The 20,113-nt window shown below is 43.4% G+C and overlaps 1 protein-coding gene across 1 annotated transcript in view; it reads right to left on the reverse strand.

Moving 5' to 3' along the window:
* LOC123991353 (polypeptide N-acetylgalactosaminyltransferase 11-like) overlaps nt 1-20,113 on the reverse strand; it is a 49,023-nt gene that overhangs the window by 16,292 nt on the left and 12,618 nt on the right. The window contains exons 2-8 of the mRNA XM_046292858.1: nt 17,655-17,957; nt 16,671-16,794; nt 14,368-14,534; nt 13,897-14,025; nt 12,869-13,118; nt 3,971-4,088; nt 2,139-2,291 (exon numbers count right to left, since the gene is read on the reverse strand). Coding sequence (XP_046148814.1) covers nt 2,139-2,291; nt 3,971-4,088; nt 12,869-13,118; nt 13,897-14,025; nt 14,368-14,534; nt 16,671-16,794; nt 17,655-17,919 — 1,206 coding nt within the window. The 5' untranslated portion in view covers nt 17,920-17,957. The remainder of the gene's footprint in view (nt 1-2,138; nt 2,292-3,970; nt 4,089-12,868; nt 13,119-13,896; nt 14,026-14,367; nt 14,535-16,670; nt 16,795-17,654; nt 17,958-20,113) is intronic.

Raw genomic sequence — 20,113 nt, forward strand, 5'->3', positions numbered from 1 at the left:
TTCAACTCATCCAGAACGCCGCAGCCCGTCTGGTGTTCAACCTTCCCAAGTTCTCTCACGTCACCCCGCTCCTCCGTTCTCTCCACTGGCTTCCAGTTGAAGCTCGCATCCGCTACAAGACCATGGTGCTTGCCTACGGAGCTGTGAGGGGAACGGCACCTCAGTACCTCCAGGCTCTGATCAGGCCCTACACCCAAACAAGGGCACTGCGTTCATCCACCTCTGGCCTGCTCGCCTCCCTACCACTGAGGAAGTACAGCTCCCGCTCAGCCCAGTCAAAACTGTTCGCTGCCCTGGCCCCCCAATGGTGGAACAAACTCCCTCACGACGCCAGGACAGCGGAGTCAATCACCACCTTCCGGAGACACCTGAAACCCCACCTCTTTAAGGAATACCTAGGATAGGTTAAGTAATCCCTCTCACCCCACCCCCCCTAAGTTTTAGATGCACTATTGTTAAGTGACTGTCCCACTGGATGTCATAAGGTGAATGCACCAATTTGTAAGTCGCTCTGGATAAGAGCGTCTGCTAAATGACTTAAATGTAATGTAAATGTAATTGTTTCAAAACATCTCCTGATGCGTCATGAAACAGTGTTGTTTGATGAAGGCATTGTCTGTATAGTTTTTTGGGCCTTTCCCCCAGCATTGTTCCAGCCATATCCGCAGCAGCAGGAATAATTAAGTCCTCCACAATAGTATGGGGCTTGCCTGTCCTAGTCACTCAGTAGCTCACCATATAAGACGCTTCTAGCCCCTTCTAATTAATGGTATCTGTTGCTTTTATAAATGTCTTACTACTTGAAAGTCATTCACTCTCGCTCAAAAAACTCCTGTGGCTTATTTTCAAATGGGCATGTTTTGTTTCTAAATGTCTGTGCAAGAGTGAAGGTTTCATCGAGTGGTGAGTACTTTTGCACATATAATACACTGTGGCTGAGGAAAGGCACTACTCCCAATATAAGTGAACCCCAAATCAATGTAGTTCTCATCATATTTGCGCCTCTTCAATGGTCCAACGTCCCTGTCTGTTGTTCTGTGTTTTCCCGGGTAAGGGGGCAGTAGCTCTTCGGCTGCATCAGAGTCACAACTGTCAGTGTCCATGCTAGCTGGGCTAACAACAAATGTAGAATTACTGATGCTAGTAGTGGATGTGCTCGTGGAAGCAGAACAACTTGTGTCGTCGACAGGTGCAGGTGTAGAACTGCTGGAAGTAGCAGTACTACTAGTAGAGCTGGTATGTGTCTCTATGAACACGGGCCTTACTAAATGGACTGTTTGAAAATGTGAAGAAATTATTATTATATATACATTTTTATTTGGCATACCCCTGATGACATTGCATGTACCCCTGTTTGGGAATACCTGCACTACACTGTTGAATTAACAATTCACGAATCACACTCTTAGTTCAATGTCCGGTAAATCATTTCAAAGTGGAAGGTGGGAAAGAGCACGGAGACGAGACTAAGCAGCACAAACCTTCCCGAAAACAGTGGCTCTCTCTTGTGGAGACATCTAAGTAATAACAATTACGTAAGTAATTCATCATATCCAAGGCCTCTACTGTTTCGTTTGGAAACAACAACTGTTCACACACTGAGGGGGAATGATGAGAAAACAAATGCAGACTCACTAGTACATTGACGTGTGTGAATGGGAGATCTCTCAGGAGAACCCAAACAACGCAATTGGCTTCCTTTCCAATTAGGTTGGCTATTTTCAGACTGTGGAAAGCAATTATAGCTCTTTGTAGCTTGCAAAGGAACAAACATCACTGTGCTAATAAAGACAGAGCTGAGAGTGGTTAGAAGAAATGCTGATCTCATCGGATGTTTAGTTTGCTTGCGGTCATAACAGGAGCCTCAGGAAAAGGTTGAATGTGATCTCTTCAGATCTGGACCTGTTATGATTTAAAAAAGGCTAAACTGATCCTAGATCAGCACTCCTATTCTGATACACTGAATACGGGCCCAGTAGCTTTCTGTCTAGGTACATACGGGCCCATGTGTGTGCTGGATTTAATACAAACCCAGTTTAATGGGTTTTAATTTAAGGCCCTGAACCAATAGAGAATGGGTGATTTTATAAACCGGATTTCAATTGTGTGTAATTAGTGCTTATCGCCCTCTGAGGTACCTTGTATTCATCCATCCATACGTGGGCCAATCGCAGGGAGTTGTGGGCCATGGTGTCCTGACCTCCGGGTGACCCGTAAGGCCGGCGTTTACGGAATATATGACCCACCCGCGCGCAGGGGATGATCAGGAGCTGGCCACCACACATCCAGATCTGATAAAGAGAAAGTCATATGAGTATTTGACTTCTTGGTTAGAGCGCCAGGACACTTCAACGAGGCTATATTGTTTGTATGTTAAAAATACCCTTTCACTAAATCCATGGGGCAGGGAGCAAGAAAGAGTACAGACTACGTGGCCAAGTATCCTACCATGAAAACCACTCAATCACCGGGTGAGCACACGTCGTTGCCCCACCCTAATGCCCCCCTCCTCCAAACACAACCCCTTCCCCCAATAACACCTCAACATCTAGACCTGAACAAACCAACAGTCCACAGTAGAAGCCCGTCGTAGTTCTTCTAAGAAAGTTCCGTTTTGGGAAACGCTAGGACATAGGACTTAATTCAATGACCATAATGAATTAATAAGAGTAGTACAAGTCTGGCCAAACATCAGCTCCACTCCCCATTGCTCGAGAGCCATATGATTCATGTAATCTGACAATGTTCCACATACATAACATTCCCTTACTGAAGTCATATATTGGACTCTCTTTTCAAACAGGGTAACATTGCAAAACATGAGAAGGCAGGCTTGCCAAGAATATTAAACAGGACTGGAAGAGAAATGTCCAACTCTGATGTGGTAAAAGCAAGAGAAGTAAAAACACTGAGGCGAGACAGGAAAATTGATGTTGGATGGATTCATGTAGCAAGTCAATATGCAGTTGCTAGTCTGCTGAGATCCAACTCAACTGGACCAAAATGTAATGTTGAGAAATAAAATTGCCTTTGGCTGTTGGTTATGACATTTTATTTCATTCTGTATTTTTCTTAAGGGGGAAAAGCTTGTTTAAGTCTGCTGAGGCAAAGCATTAGAAGAAATGTGCCAAAACGTAGCTAAATAAACCAACTGTCTTGAGCTCATGGTGAGTGGTTGACATGTCATAGCTCATTTGACCAGGTATGTGCGTGTAAATTTGGCACCCATCCTAAAATAGAAATGACATTTTTCAACTGAAAGTCTGGCTGTTCTGTGTTTACAGAGTCATTCAGCAGATGCTCTTTATCCAGGGAGACTTACAGGAGCAATTCGGGCTAAGATGCTCTTTATCCAGAGAGACTTACAGGAGCAATTAGGGCTAAGATGCTCTTTATCCAGAGAGACTTACAGGAGCAATGCTCTTATCCAGAGAGACTTACAGGAGCAATGCTCTTATCCAGAGAGACTTACAGGAGCAATGTTCTTATGCAGAGAGACTTACAGGAGCAATGTTCTTATCCAGAGAGACTTACAGGAGCAATGCTCTTATCCAGAGAGACTTACAGGGGCAATGCTCTTATCCAGAGAGACTTACAGGGGCAATGCTCTTATCCAGAGAGACTTACAGGAGCAATGCTCTTATCCAGAGAGACTTACAGGAGCAATGCTCTTATCCAGGGAGACTTACAGGAGCAATGCTCTTATCCAGGGAGACTTACAGGAGCAATGCTCTTATCCAGAGAGACTTACAGGAGCAATCAGGGCTAAGTGCCTTGCACAGACTTTTCACCGAGTCCGATACGGGATTGAACTAGCAACCTTTCGATTACTGGCCCAATGCTCTTAACCGCTAGGCTACCTGCTATGTGTTACTTTGGGAGCATCTGCACCCTTCCTAAGAATCAAATGTAGCAGTAATGCAGTGAGTGTGATACAGTGAGTGTGATGGTGTGTGGCCCTTTAACTTACCCGGAAGGAGATCTCAAGGTTCTCACCACCCCAGATGTCCATGCCACTGTCGTATTGGCCCAGCTCGTTAAAGTACTTCCTGTCCATGGCAAACAGACCACCTGCCATGGTGGGAGACCTAGGGCAAGGAGAGGGAGTGAAAAGGCAGAATGTGAGTCTGCATTCTAGCTACTACAATATCCTTTGAAGTAGCACTAGCATCGAGACACTAAGAGTTCACACAGGCAGCCCAATTCTGATCTTTTGCCCAATAATTGGCAGAAGGTTTTATTGGTCAAAAGACCAATTATTGGCAAAAGATCTGATCTCATTGGGCAAAATACCAATTATTAGCAGAAGCTCTGATCTGATTGGGCTGCCTAAAGACACATCCTAAGATGTAAGATGAGTCTGGCTAAAAGATGGGCTGCAACCAGACAGATTGTGTCAGAAAATTACTGATTGAGCCAAAGGTTTTTCAATGGGAGTCAACTGTTGATGGACAATAGACAACAGAGACGACTGTCCTTCAAAAAATGCACAATATGTTGGACTTTGTGTGTATGCAACTCGTCCGAAAAGAGTTGAACTTCTGATGACAGACCGTGATGAATGCGTGTCTGATTTCCTATGTTTTCATGCGTCTCTGTGCGTCCGTAGCCTTATATCCTTATGTAAGGCCCAGAGCACCAGCATGTGAGAGAAACTAAGAGGCAGCGTAAACAAATACAAAGGGGTGTCCGAGTAGCCCTTTAGGCTAAAGCCAGCCTATGCCATAGTAATGGATTTAAAGCACCCGGGCCTCTTCAAAACGGGGATCGATTCAGTCCCTAGAACCAGGCGTGCTACTACGGCCACTAATTAGCTTTCACATGACTCCATACGTGAGGGAGATGGGTGAAGTCTAGTCTACATCGGATGGCCTTTATTGATACAGTATCAGGTTCGTGCACACTGGGAGGCCATTAAAATTAAATGGGGGAAAATAAAAAAGCCAATCGAATTGAGCTTTAAGGAGACATTTCCAGGACATAATAGCATAGGGCAGGCCAGCCTAAAACAACACAATAATACTAAATAAACAACAAATAGGCTTTACTGTTTTTTCTGCATCCATAATGTGTCTATAGCTTGGAGTTTGCAGTTTGGGGGTTATTCCTTTCCACAGCTCAAATTAGTATTTGAGATGATTGGACATAGTGCCTTAAATAAATATTAAGACCTCCTTTTGTTTCAAATAGGGATTCAAAATAATTTGTCAATCTATACAAAATACTCTGTCAAGGTGGACGGTCACACGGAGTTGTGGTAGAACGACGACATTATCAACATACAGCTGGCTGGTTATACGCTGTATCAGCAGGATAGAACAGCGGTGTCTGGCAAGACAAGGTGCGGCGGGACTATGTATTTTTGTAAATAACAGCTGGTGCACAATATCTTAGGATTTCTCAAGGTTTTGCTCACCTGAGGTAGAGTATCACATGATAAGCTGTAGAACACACTCTAACCAGATAGTTTCTGTATTTTTTGTAGCTGTCTACATTCCACCACAGACTGCTGCTGGCACTAAGACTGCACTCAATGAACCTTATTCCGCCATAAGCAAACAGGAAAACGCTCAACCAGAGGCGGTGCTCCCAGTGGCCGGGGACTTTAATGCAGGGAAATTTATATCTGTTTTACCAAATTTCTATTAGCATGTTAAATGTGCAACCAGAGGAAAAAGAACTCTGGACCACCTATACTCCACACACAAAGTCGCATACAAAGCTCTCCCTCGCCCTCCATTGGGCAAATCTGACCATAATTCTATCCTCCTGATTCCTGCGTACAAGTGACTCGATCAAAAAAAAAAGTGGTCAGATGAAGCAGATGCTAAGCTGCAGGACTGTTTTGCTAGGACAGACTGGAATATGTTCCAGGATTCCTCCGATGGCATTGAGGAGTACACCACATCAGGCATTGCCTTCATCAATAAGTGCATCAATGACATCATCACCACAGTGACCGTACGTACATACCCCAATTAGAAGCCATGGATTACAGGCAACATCCGCACTGAGCTCAAGGCTAGAGGTGACACTTTCAAGGAGCGGGACTCTAACCCGGAAGCTTGTAAGAAATCCCGCTTATGCCCTCCAACGAACTGTCAATACAGGACTAAGACTGAATCGTACTACACCGGCTCTGACGCTCGTCGGATGTGGCAGGGCTTGCAAACCATTACAGGCTACAAAGGGAAGCACAGACGAGAGCTGCCCAGTGACACGAGCCTACCAGACAAGTAAACTACTTCTATGCTCGCTTTGAGGCAAATAACACTGAAACATGCATGAGAGCACCAGCTGTTCCGAAAGACTGTGTGATCACGCGGTCCGCAGCCGATGTGAGTAAGACCTTTAAACAGGTCAACATTCACAAGGCCGCAGGGCCAGACGGATTACGAGGAGGACGTGTACTGCGAGCATGCGCTGACCAACTGACAAGTGTCTTCACTGACATTTTCAAACCCCTTCCTAGACCAGTTAACAGATCCACAGATGATGCAATCTCTATTGCACTCCACACTGCCCTTTCCCACCTGGACAAAAGGAACACTTATGTGAGAATGCTAATCATTGACTACAGCTCAGTATTCAACACCATAGTGCCCTCAAAGCTCATCAATAAGCTAAGGACCTTGGGACTAAACACCTCCCTCTGCAACTGGATCCTGGACTTCCTGACGGGCCGCCCCCAGGTGGTAAGTGTAGGTAACAACAAATCCGCCATGCTGATCCTCAAAACAGGGGACCCTCAGGGGTGCGTGCTCAGTCCCCTCAGTCCCTGTTCACTCATGACTGTACGGCCAAGCACGATAACACAATAGTGGTAGGCCTGATCACCAATGATCAAGACAAAGGAGATGATTGTGGACTACAGGAAAAAGAGGACCGAGCACGCCCCCATTCTCATCGACAAAGCTGTAGTGGAGCAGGTTGAGAGCTTCAAGTTCCTTGGTGTCCACATCACCAACAAACTAACATGGTCCAAGCACACCAAGACAGTTGTGCAGACGGCACGACAAAACCTATTCCCCCTCAGGAGACTGAAAAGATTTGGCATGGGTCCTCAGATCCTCAAAAGGTTCTACAGCTGCACCATCGAGAGCATCCTGACTGGTTGCATCACTGCCTGGTATGGCAACTTCTCGGCCTCCGACCGCAAGGCACTACAGAGTGTAGTGCGTACGGCCAAGCTTCCTGCCATCTAGGACCTCTATTCCAGGCAGTGTCAGAGGAAGGCCCTAAAAATTGTCTAAGACTCCAGCCACCCTAGTCATAGACTGTTCTCTCTGCAACCGCACAGCAAGTTGTACCGGAATACCAAGTCTAGGTCCAAGAGGCTTCTAAACAGCTTCTACCCCCAAGCCATAAGACTCCTGAACATCTAATCAAATGGCTACCCAGACTATTTGTATTGCTCCCCACTCTTTTACACCGCTGCTACTCTCTGTTGTTATCATCTATGCATAGTCACTTTAATAACTCTAATAGTACCTCGACTAACCGGTGCCCCCGAACATTGACTCTGTACTGGAACCCCTCTAAATATACTCTCGCTATTGTTAGTTTACTGCTGCTCTTTAGTTAATTTTATTCTTATTCTAAAAAAATATATGTTTTACCACATTGTTCGTTAGGGGCTCATAAGTAAGCATTTCACTGTATTCGGCGCATGTGACTAATACAATTTTATTTGATAACCCTTCCTCGACCCATACATACAATACCTGTAAAGGTCACTCAGTCAAGTATTGAATACCAAGCACTGATTCAATTACAAAGAGCTTTTAGAGCCACAAAGAATGACAGTGATTGGAAGATGGGTAACAATAACAAATCAGACATTGACTCTCTTGTCAAGTTAATAATTATGCTCTGGATTATATATTAAACCAAAGATACAGTTGTCCTTCTGAACTGAGCTGCAAGACAGGAGTGAAACTGATCAGGGATGTTACCAAGAGGCCATTGGTGATTCTAAAACATCCTTGTAGTGACTCCACAATAATGACCTAAAAGACAGTGAAAAGAATACAAATATACAGAATATAAAATATTCTAAAACATGCTAATTGTATGCAACAAAGCACCGAAGTAATACTGAAAAAAAACTGAGCAAACAGGGGAGAAGGGCCTTGGTCAGGGAGGTAACCAAGAACCCGATGAGAGTCCAGAGTTCCTCTGTGGAGATGGGAGAACCTTCCAGAAGGACAACCATCTCCGCAGAACTCCACCAATCAGGCCTTTATGGCAACGTGGTCACTCCTCAGAAAAAGGCACATGACAGAATGCTTAGAGTTTGCCAAAAGGCACATGACAGAATGCTTAGAGTTTGCCAAAAGGCACATGACAGAATGCTTAGAGTTTGCCAAAAGGCACATGACAGAATGCTTAGAGTTTGCCAAAAGGCACCTAATGACTCTCAGATCATGAAAAACAAGATTCTCTGGTCTGATGAAACCAAGATTGAACTCTTTGGCCTGAATACCAATCATCCCGTCTGGAGGAAACCTTGCACCGCTCATCACCTGGCCAATACCATCCCTACGGTGAAGAATTGTGGTGGCAGGTTTCACGCTGTGGGGATGATTTCAGCGGCAGGCACTGACTGGGAGACTAGTCAATATCAAGGCAAAGATGACAATGGACAATGACCTTAAGTAAACAGCCAAGACAACGCAGGAGTGGCTTCAGGACAAGTCTCTGAATGTCCTTGAGTGGCCCATCCAGAGCCCGGACTTGAGAGACCTGAAAATAGCTGTGCAGCAACACTCTCCATCCAACCTGACAGAGCAGAGCTTGAGGGGATATGCAGAGAAGGATGGGAGAAACTCCACAAATACAGGTGTGCCAAGCCTGTGTTTCATACTCGAGGATGTAATTGCTGCCAAAGATGCTTCAACAAAGTATTGAATAATACTTAGGTAAATGTTATATATTTATAAATAAATTAGCTAAAATTTCTAACCTGCGTTTGCTTTGTCATTATGGGGTATTGTGTGTAGATTGATGGGGGAAAAAACAATTCAATATATTGTAGAATAAGGCTGTAACCTTACAAAATGTGGAAAAAGTCAAGGTGTCGGAATACTTTCCGAAGGCACTATATACAGTTGAAGTCGAAAGTTTACATACAGCTTAGACAAATACATTTAAACTCAGTTTTTCAAAATTCCTGATATTTAATCCGGGTAAAAATTCCCAGTCTTAGGTCAGGTAGGATCACCACTTTATTTTAAGAATGTGAAATGTCAGAATAATAATAGAGATAATGATTTATTTCAGCTTTTATTTCATTCATCACATTCCCAGTGGGGCAGAAGTTTACATACACTCAATTAGTTTTTGGTAGCATTGCCTTTAAATTGTTTAACTTGGGTCAAACGTTTCGGGTAGCCTTTCACAAACTTCCCACGATAAGTTGGGTGAATTTTGGCCCATTCCTCCTGACAGAGCTGGTGTAAATGATTCAAGTTTGTAGGCCTTCTTGCTCGCACATGCTTTTACAGTTCTGCCCACAAACTTTCTATTAGATTGGGGTCAGGGCTTTGTGATGGCCACTCCGATACCCAATACCTTGACTCCAATACCTTGACTCTGTTGTCCATAAGCCATTTTGCCACAACCTTGGAAGATGCTTGGGGTCATTGTCCATTTAGAAGACCCATTTGCGACCAAGCTTTAACTTCCTGACTGATGTCTTGAGATGTTGCTTCAATACATCCATATAATTTTCCCTCCTCATAATGCCATCTACTTTGTGAAGTGCACCAGTCCCTCTAGCAGCAAAGCACCCCAACAACATGATGCTGCCACCCTCGTGCTTACCGGTTGGGATGGTGTTCTTCAGCTTGCAAGCTTCCCTCTTTTTCCTCCAAACTTAACGATGGTCATTATGGCCAAACAGTTCTATTTTTGTTTCATCAGACCAGAGGATATTTCTCCAAAAAGTACGATCTTTGTCCCCATGTCCAGTTGCAAACCGTAGTCTGGCTTTTTTATGGCAGTTGGGGAGCAGTGGCTTCTTCCTTGCTGAGTGGCCTTTCAGGTTATGTCGATATAGGACTTGTTTTACTGTGGATATATATACTTTTTTACCTGTTTCCTTCAGCATCTTCACAAGGTTCTTTGCTGTTGTTCTGGGATTGATTTGCACGTACCAAAGTACGTTCACCTCTAGGAGACAGAACGCTTCTCCTTCCTGAGCAGTATGACAGCTGTGTGGTCCCATGGTGTTTATACCTGCAAACTATTGTTTATACAGATGAACGTGGTACCTTCAGGCATTTGGAAATTGCCTTCAAGGATGAACCAGACTTGTGGAGGTCTACACATCTACACATGATTTATTTTGATTTCCCCATGATGTCAAGCAGAGGCACAGAGTTTGAAGGTAGACCTTGAAATACACCCAGAGGTACACCTCCAATTGACTCAAATTCTGTAAATTCGCCTATCAGAAGCTTCTAAAGCCATGACATAATTATCTGGAATTTTCCAAGCTGGTTAAAGGCACAGTCAACTTCGGACCCACTGGAATTGTGATGGTGAATTATAAGTGAAATATTCTGTCTGTAAACAATTGTTGGAAAAATTACTTGTCATGCACAAAGTAAACTATAGTTTGTGAACAAGAAATTTGTGGAGTGGTTGAAAAACGTGTATGTAAACTTCCGACTGCAACTGTAGGTCTGAATCGATGATATGGCAGAGGTTGAAAAGCCATAACACCTACGTTTTTTCAACAACAGGTTATGGTCAATAATATCAAAGGCTGCAGTGAAATCTAACAGTACAGCTCCCACAATCTTCTTATTATCAATTTCTTTCAACCAATCATCAGTTATTTGTGTCAGTGCAGTATATGTTTAGTGCCCTTCTCCATAAGCACGCTGAAAGTATTTTGTTAATTTGTTTGCAGAGAAATAGCATTGTATTTGGTTAAACACAATTTTTCCCAACAGTTCACTAAGAGCTGGCAGCAAGCTGATAGGTCTGCTATTAGAACCAGTAAAGATCGCTTTACTTCTTTTGGGGAGCGGAATTACTTTGTCTTCCCTCCAGGCCTGAGGACAAAGATTTCCTCTAGACTCAAATTAAAGATATGACAGATAGGAGTGCCTATAGTTAGCTACCATCCTCAGTAGCTTTCCATCCAAGTTGTCAATGCCAGGTTTGCTGATTGATCATTTTTCCACCTCTCCCACACTAACTTTACAAAATTCAAACTTGCAAAACTTTTCTTTCATTATTATTTATTTTTTATTCATGAATATGATAGCACTGTTCATTGTTGGCATTTCCTGCCTCAGTTTGCACACTTTGCCAATGAAGTAATCATTAAAATATCAAATGGTTTTGTGATGAATAAGCCCTCTGATGACAGTTGAATTTGTCTTTCTGCCCATAATTTCATTTGAAGTACTCCAACATTTTTTCCCCATCATTCTTGGCATCATAACAGTTTCTTATTTTTGTTGAGTTTAGTCACATAATTTCTCAATTTGCATTAAGTTATCCAGTCAGATGTGCAGCCAGACTTATTAGCCACTCTTTTTGCCCCATCTCTTTCAACCATACAGTTTTTCAATTCCTCTTTAATCCAATGAAGCCTTAACAGTTCTAACAGTCAGCTTCTTAACAGGTGCATGTTTATCAATAATTGGAAGAAGCCATTTCATAAATTCATCAAGTGCTACATCTGGATGCTCCTTATTAATCACATCTGACCAACAAATATTTTTGAACATCATCCACATAAGAGTCACAGCTAAATATTTTGTATGATCTCTTATACACTATTTTAAGCCCAGCTGTTGGAACTTTGGTTTTCCTGGATATAGCCACTATATTGTGATCACTGCATTCAATGGGAATGGATACAGCTTTAGAACAAAGTTCTATAGTATTACTAAAAATGTGATTGATACATGTGGGTTATCTTGTTCTTGTGGTGTTTGTAAACACCCTGGTTGATTGATTAATAACCTGAACCAGAGGCACTGGTCACAGTGATGCTTCCTCTTGAGTCGACAGGTTGATGAAAACCGGGCAATATTCAGGTCCCCAAAGAAAGTAAACCTCTCTGTTTACATCACCTACACTATCAAGCAATTCACACATATCACACATACATAGGATCTGCAGAGAAGAATGGGAGAAACTCCCCAAATACAGGTGTGCCAACCTTGTAGCATCATACGCAAGAAGACTCGATGCTGTAATCGCTGCCAAAGGTGCTTCAACAATGTACTGAGTAAAAGGTCTGATTACTTGTGTAAATGTACAAATAAATAAAAAATATCACATTTGCAAAAATGTCTAAACCTGTTTTGGATTTGTTATTATGGGGTACCATGTGTAGATTGATGAGGGTAAAACACTAATCAATTTTAGAATAAGGCTGTAATGTAACAAAATGTTGAAAAAGTCAGGGGGTCTGAATACTTTCTGAATGCAATGTACATGAAAAAATTGATATGGTCAAAGGCAAACACTCTCGTTACACACAGAGCAGAACCAAGGCCACCTATAGACCGCACAATATGTATAGGGAATGTGAATCTTTTGTGTTTTTACTTTTGTTATTTTCACATTTCAGTTTTTTATATTTCTTATGGACTCTTGGAAGACTAGCCCTTGGGTTAAATAACCTACCACCCAAGGCCAAATGTACACTGGAGTTGCTAACCAAGAAGACAGCTGATGTTCCTGAGTGGACAAGTTACAGATTTGACTTAAATCTGCTTGAAAATGTATGTCAAGTCTTGAAAATTAATCCCCAACATCTTGACAGACCTTGAAGAATTTTGAAAAGAATAATTGGCATATATCGTGTGCGAAACCCTTAAAGACCCAAGGGGTTGGTTACCTGATGCTGCCCACTGCTCCGTCGGGACTGTTGAGCTCTGAGGCGGGCACGGTGTCCCACTTGAAGTGCAGCCCCCAATTGAAGCCCCCCCGGACAATGGGGGAGGGGCTATAGGCCAGGGTGTCAGCACTAATAATGTCGATGACGGGACACACCACTGTCTTGTGGTCCCGCTGGATGGGAGCCAGCAGGGGCTGCAGCCACGCCTCATTCACCTCACAGTGGCTGTCCAGGAACACAAGCACCTCCCCTTCAGAGAGGAAACGCCAATCAGGAGAGAGGATGGAGAACAATGGGGAGAGTTCTCAGATCAGGGTTTCTTGGGGATAAGGGTACACAACTACAGTTTGTTTCATCTGTACCATGGTCCCCTATATCAGACTGCTGCTGATTATAATTACAACCCTATTACATCTGTATTGAACTTGACAGAAGACGTCCATGTCTCAGTGTGCATATTGTTACATGGAGTCAGAAGTGGGATCCTGTGTCAGTGTGCATATTGTTACATGGAGTCAGAAGTGGGATCCTGTGTCAGTGTGCATATTGTTACATGGAGTCAGAAGTGGGATCCGGTGTCAGTGTGCATATTGTTACATGGAGTCAGAAGTGGGATCCCGTCTCGGTGTGCATATTGTTACATGGAGTCAGAAGTGGGATCACGTCTCCGTGTGCATATTGTTACATGTAGTCAGAAGTGGGATCCTGTGTCAGTGTGCATATTGTTACATGGAGTCAGAAGTGGGATCCCGTCTCAGTGTGCATATTGTTACATGGAGTCAGAAGTGGGATCCTGTGTCAGTGTACATATTGTTGCATGGAGTCAGAAGTGGGATCCTGTGTCAGTGTGCATATTGTTACATGGAGTCAGAAATAGGATCCCATCTCAGTGTGAATATTGTTACATTATTGGGTAACACTTTATATTAATGTGCCTTAATAAACCAATGATTAAAAAATGGTCATTCAATTATTTAAATATAAAGTGTTACCCATTAGTGAAGAGTTATGGTTTGGGGGGGGCTCACCGGTGGCATGAGAAGCACCTATCATCCTCCCTCTGATCAATCCCTCTCTCTTCTCGTTGCGGACCACCTTGACCTTGACCTGGAGTTTATGCTGCTGGACATAGCTGTCAAGATCTTCCTTCAGATCAGCTGTGGTGGAGAAACAGGACAGGAGAGATGCTTCCAGATGGAGCTGATATCTTTATCTATACATGTAGATCCCACTGCGATCAAAGCTCTATTTTCTATCTAAACTTACTCATAAGATTCTTGACAAACTTTTCAGTTGATACAGACAACACTCTTTCAATATGCCAATACAATACAGTAGTCTGCGTTTGTTCTCCAAGTAGGTCATTGAAGCACGCACACTGTAGACAGACACACATTCCATGACAGCATCCAATAATTCACTGGGCCTTGTTATGGTCTGCGTCGCTCCGGCGAGCCTGAACAAAACCAATAGATGCACAACTGAAAAGAGCAGCTTGCCTAGTTCACTGCTGTCATCCACCAGTATAATCTCATGCAGCAGGTAGGCCGGCGTGCGATCCAGGACGCTGTGCACGGTGCGCAGGAGGGCGGAGAACGCCTCGTTGAAGAAGCAGATCACTACGCTGGCCACGGGGAGGGACAGAGGATAGATCATGTCTCGGCACCTGAGAGAGGGATGGGAGTCACTATTAACACATATTGCATGTTAGCACACCAAGCCACTGTAGTTCTACAGGGACAAACAGAACTAGGATCAGATCCTCTTTGATAATGGAATGCATACAACACCACTCACTCATTACGGTGTTCATCCATAAAAATGATTAATTCATTCAAGGTTTATACAAATATGTCCATTCAATAGACAATTGCGTAAAAAAAAACTGTCCAACACCCATGTCTTTATGGTATATGGTTCAGAAGTTAGACGTGTTACTCTGAGAATTTAGCATATTTATAGTGAATGGAATTTCATCACGGGCATGATCAAAAAGTGGTCACTGCTCAATATAACTCTGTGGTGCTGCTCCGCGGCAGAATGGTGCTAACTTCCAACATCAAACTGATGTGGCTGCAGGTTCGTGAGTGAAAACATGGGCTTTTTCTAAATGAAATCCACAGAATACAAAACAAAAGAGGGACTAAATATATATTTATTTACCAAGCTAACAGACTGAATTTCAATATACACCCTCCGCAAAGACAATCTGTTCATGTTTTCATTGTGCATTTCTGTGTCTCCCTTTAAATTGCCATAGAAATGGCCCCTCTCACCGTAGATTGATAGCCAATATAGCCAAGGATCTGGAGATGAAAATGACTTGGGTATCAAGTTGATTTTGATTGGTCCCAACCCGCAGAAACACCTCCAAAATGGTACCACATCCCAACCCGCAGAAACACCTCCAAAGTGGTACCACATCCCAACCCGCAGAAACACCTCCAAAATGGTACCACATCCCAACCCGCAGAAACACCTCCAAAATGGTACCACATCCCAACCCGCAGAAACACCTCCAAAATGGTACCACATCCCAACCCGCAGAAACACCTCCAAAGTGGTACCACATCCCAACCCGCAGAAACACCTCCAAAATGGTACCACATCCCAACCCGCAGAAACACCTCCAAAGTGGTACCACATCCCAACCCGCAGAAACACCTCCAAAATGGTACCACATCCCAACCCGCAGAAACACCTCCAAAATGGTACCACATCCCAACCCGCAGAAACACCTCCAAAATGGTACCACATCCCAACCCGCAGAAACACCTCCAAAGTGGTACCACATCCCAACCCGCAGAAACACCTCCAAAATGGTACCACATCCCAACCCGCAGAAACACCTCCAAAATGGTACCACATCCCAACCCGCAGAAACACCTCCAAAATGGTACCACATCCCAACCCGCAGAAACACCTCCAAAATGGTACCACATCCCAACCCGCAGAAACACCTCCAAAATGGTACCACATCCCAACCCGCAGAAACACCTCCAAAATGGTACCACATCCCAACCCGCAGAAACACCTCCAAAATGGTACCACATCCCAACCCGCAGAAACACCTCCAAAATGGTACCACATCCCAACCCCAAATAAGGAACAGATACACACCCAAGAGCGGCTTGCTCTAAACTAGCAACGGTCACAGCAAATTAACATTCTTTATTTCATCCACATTGTCAAGTACTAGTATATTAAGGTTTTAATATTGTAGAGAACAATCTAATTATTCATTCTATGTGATGTATAATGACAAAGAAAAAGTTCTGACATTTTTGTAGCACCCTACGCTCATGCTCTGTCACTGTGCAGCTTCTAATGCAACATTTGGCTTGTGACTGTCACACCTACAGAACTTTCTACAACCTTGTGAAAGTTGTGAAAGCATTACCCCTTGGACACGTTAACAGTTTTACCCTTTGCTATAAAATCCTATGCCTCAACTACTCACTCTCTGCCCTATCCTAACATGTCTGCAGAATTTACAAACTCTCCTATAACATTTACAAGCAACTCATCGCGTGTGTGATAACTCCAACCTACAGGCCTACTTGTTAGGCACAGACCAGTGCGAAATCAATTCATCTCTAGACAGATGATGTGGCCTGTCCTTTGACTTCGTAATGGCCACAAGCCAGGCAGAGAGAGATTGACATGATTTCCCATTTAGCCTTTGGCTACCGTCGCCCTTCATGCGATGGCTTGTAAAGTGCTGCATCAGCCGTTCACTCTGAATGGGTCAATAAACCCACATATATGCCAAGCACAAACACGCTGTCGCGCTCTCACTCACTTGTCGTCCCTTGTGTCGGGGAGGTCTCTGTGGTAGCCTAGTCGATTGCTGATCAGTACGTTGAAAGCATGCTTGTGATAACCCATGTCGCGCACCTCCTGGTCTTGCTCATTAAAAATCATACCTGAAAAGGAGAAGATGGGATGATGAAAAAAATGAATAAAGAATGCAAGTTGATTCAATTGTTCAGAATAGGGAGGGTACTTATGGTAGTTGGTCAGTATGAGGATTCTATTGATGTATCCAAGTTGCCATGGTAACATAAGGGGCCTTTGTCCAGAGTGAGGTAATGGCTTAGGTTTACTTTGCTGATGAACTCTGTGCAACCATGGAAATAACTCACTCAGCCAGCTGAAGGCCTCACTCCAATTCAACAACATTTCAATAATGCTTTTTCATTGCTGCAATGCACCATTTGTGTGTCTCGTCGTTGCACTTGCTTTCAGACAGTTAAAATCACTCAATGCCAACCGATAATCTGTAATGAGTTATGGTTAGCTTGATTGTTCCTATGTTTCTCACTGTCCAACTATAAATGGGCTTTGATGTGGAAACACCTAGGCTGTACTTACTTTTTACATCGCTCTCCTGTTAAATGTCTTACTGGTTGACATGGGAGCAAACCAACATTAAACTTCCCTTTTGGACCCATGAAGATTACAGACTGTCAAAATGTCCTAAACCTTTCCAGAATTTGTTATGGGTACGATTGAGAGCTCATCATTCTGGGTGTATGTGACACTCTGAAGGTAATAGGCCTACAGTTCATAGGAGTTGATTACGATGCAGTTCACATGAGCTTCGTTAATTAACTGACATTCATTTTGAAGTTTTCTTCCAGGCCAGCTCCTTTACATAATCTGCAATGCTAACATTACTTTTCATGTACACTCCCATAAAGTTCTGTATAAAGATAAGAGTGAAATCCTCTTTGACCAATGGGGGTCGTTTCAAGTTTCATGCTCTGAAGGAGGGCTCACTTACCCATCTCAGGAGAGAGATCGGCCTGCTTGTTGCCTCCTGCTTCAGCTGCAGGGACTGCCGTAATGCCATGTTCTGGCCCTCCTCCAGGGCCCTTGGAGAAACGGGGTTGGAAGCGGTGGGCCTGGGGCCCCTGCATGGGCACATACCTGAAGGTGGGCCGGCCGCCGTCTTGGCCGAGGCTGAAGTAGAGGAAGAGTAGGACGGACCAGGTCACGGAGGTGAAGAGGCAGCCATAGCAGAAATAGCGCAGTGTGACGCTACCCATGGTAGCCCTAGCATCGTCGGCGCTCCGTGCTCAGGCCCCTGTCGAGGAAACCAGAGACAATAAAGAAAGGGTCTAGATAGAAGCTTACAGATCTGCATACAAGCAGTTCTGGAGTACATTGAGTGAGTTCTTGAGTTTCTATGAATAGCCTGAAAGAACATATCATCGGGAACTAAATATCACCGGTCTTCTCTCAGGGAAGCTCTGTAAACATATCTATTTATGACCCACAAAAAATCCAAAATAATATACGCCTTATTTCTATTGCCCATCTCTGGCAGAAAAACAAGGAATGTCAGAGATGTGAGTTTGATTATAATTACGTGCGCTTTTTGGCACTGCATTCAAACAGATGTACAAATCTTAAAACAACAAAAGAACCCAGCATGGGGGAGCCATCACAGTTTCTGTCAAATGAGGACAGCAGGGCAAAAACAAGGCCAGTCCTCTCTGAAAAACACTTAGGCCTAAGCATGATTCACCGGTGAACAGATGCACACGGACGTCACAGAATGTTCCTTTGCTTTGGCACTTAGTGGCTTGTTAGTGAAAATGGGAAGGGAAGATGATCAGAGGTGAGAGGGATAGAACGAGAGAGGCGATGAGTCATTAGAGAAGAACATTTGGGATAGACAAAAATAAAAAGTGCAAAGCCATTAATAGATAAATACAGAAGTAGTGCATGTGATGAAAGGATCAGGCTAGGTCTAGATGAAGTGGACAGACTGAGCTACGGTGTGAAGCTCACACAGTGTGCCAAATGATTCGGCAAAGAAACCAAGTGCAACATTCTATATGGCAGTGGTATTCAAAGTTGGGGTCGCAACCTTGAACTGCAGTGGGTACAAATTATTATATGGGACAATATACTAACATTTTTGAGAAAGATAATTAGAAAGATTATATTTTATTGAGTAGGCCTAATTTATTGGTTTCTTTTCATTTAGAAAATGTAATGAATTGAAGGTTATTTTGATGTAAAAATCTAAATTGACAAATGTTAAGGTTGTGTCATTAGATTTAGGGTTGGGTCGCAAGAATTCATTGCGGAATAGATGGGGTCCCCAGAAATTCTGACGGGAAAAATGGGTTCCCCGCTGAAATGTTTTGCAATACCACTGCATTATGGTATACCCATGGCCAACCTAAAGGGGTGAGCAATATGGCTTGGGTGGTCAAGTGGTTAGTGCCGCCACTTGTAGCCTACACTGCCTTTGGACCAAATCAGAGACATTGCTTTAAAGAGGTTAGGATTTGTTTTTTTGCGCATGCACATCTATGAAGGTGGTTCCACAGTCTGAGGAAGAATCTCACTACTTTGGTAAATAAACAAAGGAAATTAGGTTAGTTGAAATGCACCAAAGTGCTTGTATGACCTGCTGGACTAGTGCCCATTTCTGCTAACAAAAAGGCTATAGGCTAGCTAATGTCAAATGTTGATAGCTGAATTATATAAGGACAAGGGTCATTTGAATTTCACCAACAAGTGAACCATTAACCACACAAACAAAAATGGTTCACATTAATAATTAGGCATATAGATTTACATACTTGGCTAACTAACACAGAAACTATGGTACTCAGAAAAACAAGTCGTTAAGCACATCAGTGATTAGCCTAAATGTAAAACAAAACAGGTATTTTGAAGTCTCTGTTACTTGATACCAGGACACCGAAGAACCCACTCAGTTTCACACAGAGACTAATGGCATCGGGGCGGCAGCGTAGCCTAGTGGTTAGAGCGTTGGACTAGTAACCGGAAGGTTGCAAGTTCAAACCCCCGAGCTGACAAGGTATAAATCTGTCGTTCTGCCCCTGAACAGGCAGTTAACCCACTGTTCCTAGGCCGTCATTGAAAATAAGAATTTGTTCTTAACTGACTTGCCTAGTTAAATAAAGGTAAAATAAATTAAATCACCACAAATTCAAGAGGGACAGAGCTAGGCTGGGAGTGACTAAAATAAAAAAAATGTGCTAACCAAAATGGACTTGTTTTTTTCAGTTGTTCTTAGACTATGATCTTGAACATACAAAGCCACTGGGAAATGTTGATGGCAGGCATTGTTGTCACCTTAACTTGCCACAGAACCTCTGAGTAATAGGAAGCATGAGCACCACCACCAATCAGCCTCCAGCACTGTGCACATTCCCTTTGTTACTATGACAACTAGTTAGATTAGCCATGTCAGTGAAT

The sequence above is a fragment of the Oncorhynchus gorbuscha genome, linkage group LG12 (assembly GCF_021184085.1).
Source record: "Oncorhynchus gorbuscha isolate QuinsamMale2020 ecotype Even-year linkage group LG12, OgorEven_v1.0, whole genome shotgun sequence".
Taxonomy (NCBI): Eukaryota; Metazoa; Chordata; class Actinopteri; order Salmoniformes; family Salmonidae; genus Oncorhynchus; species Oncorhynchus gorbuscha.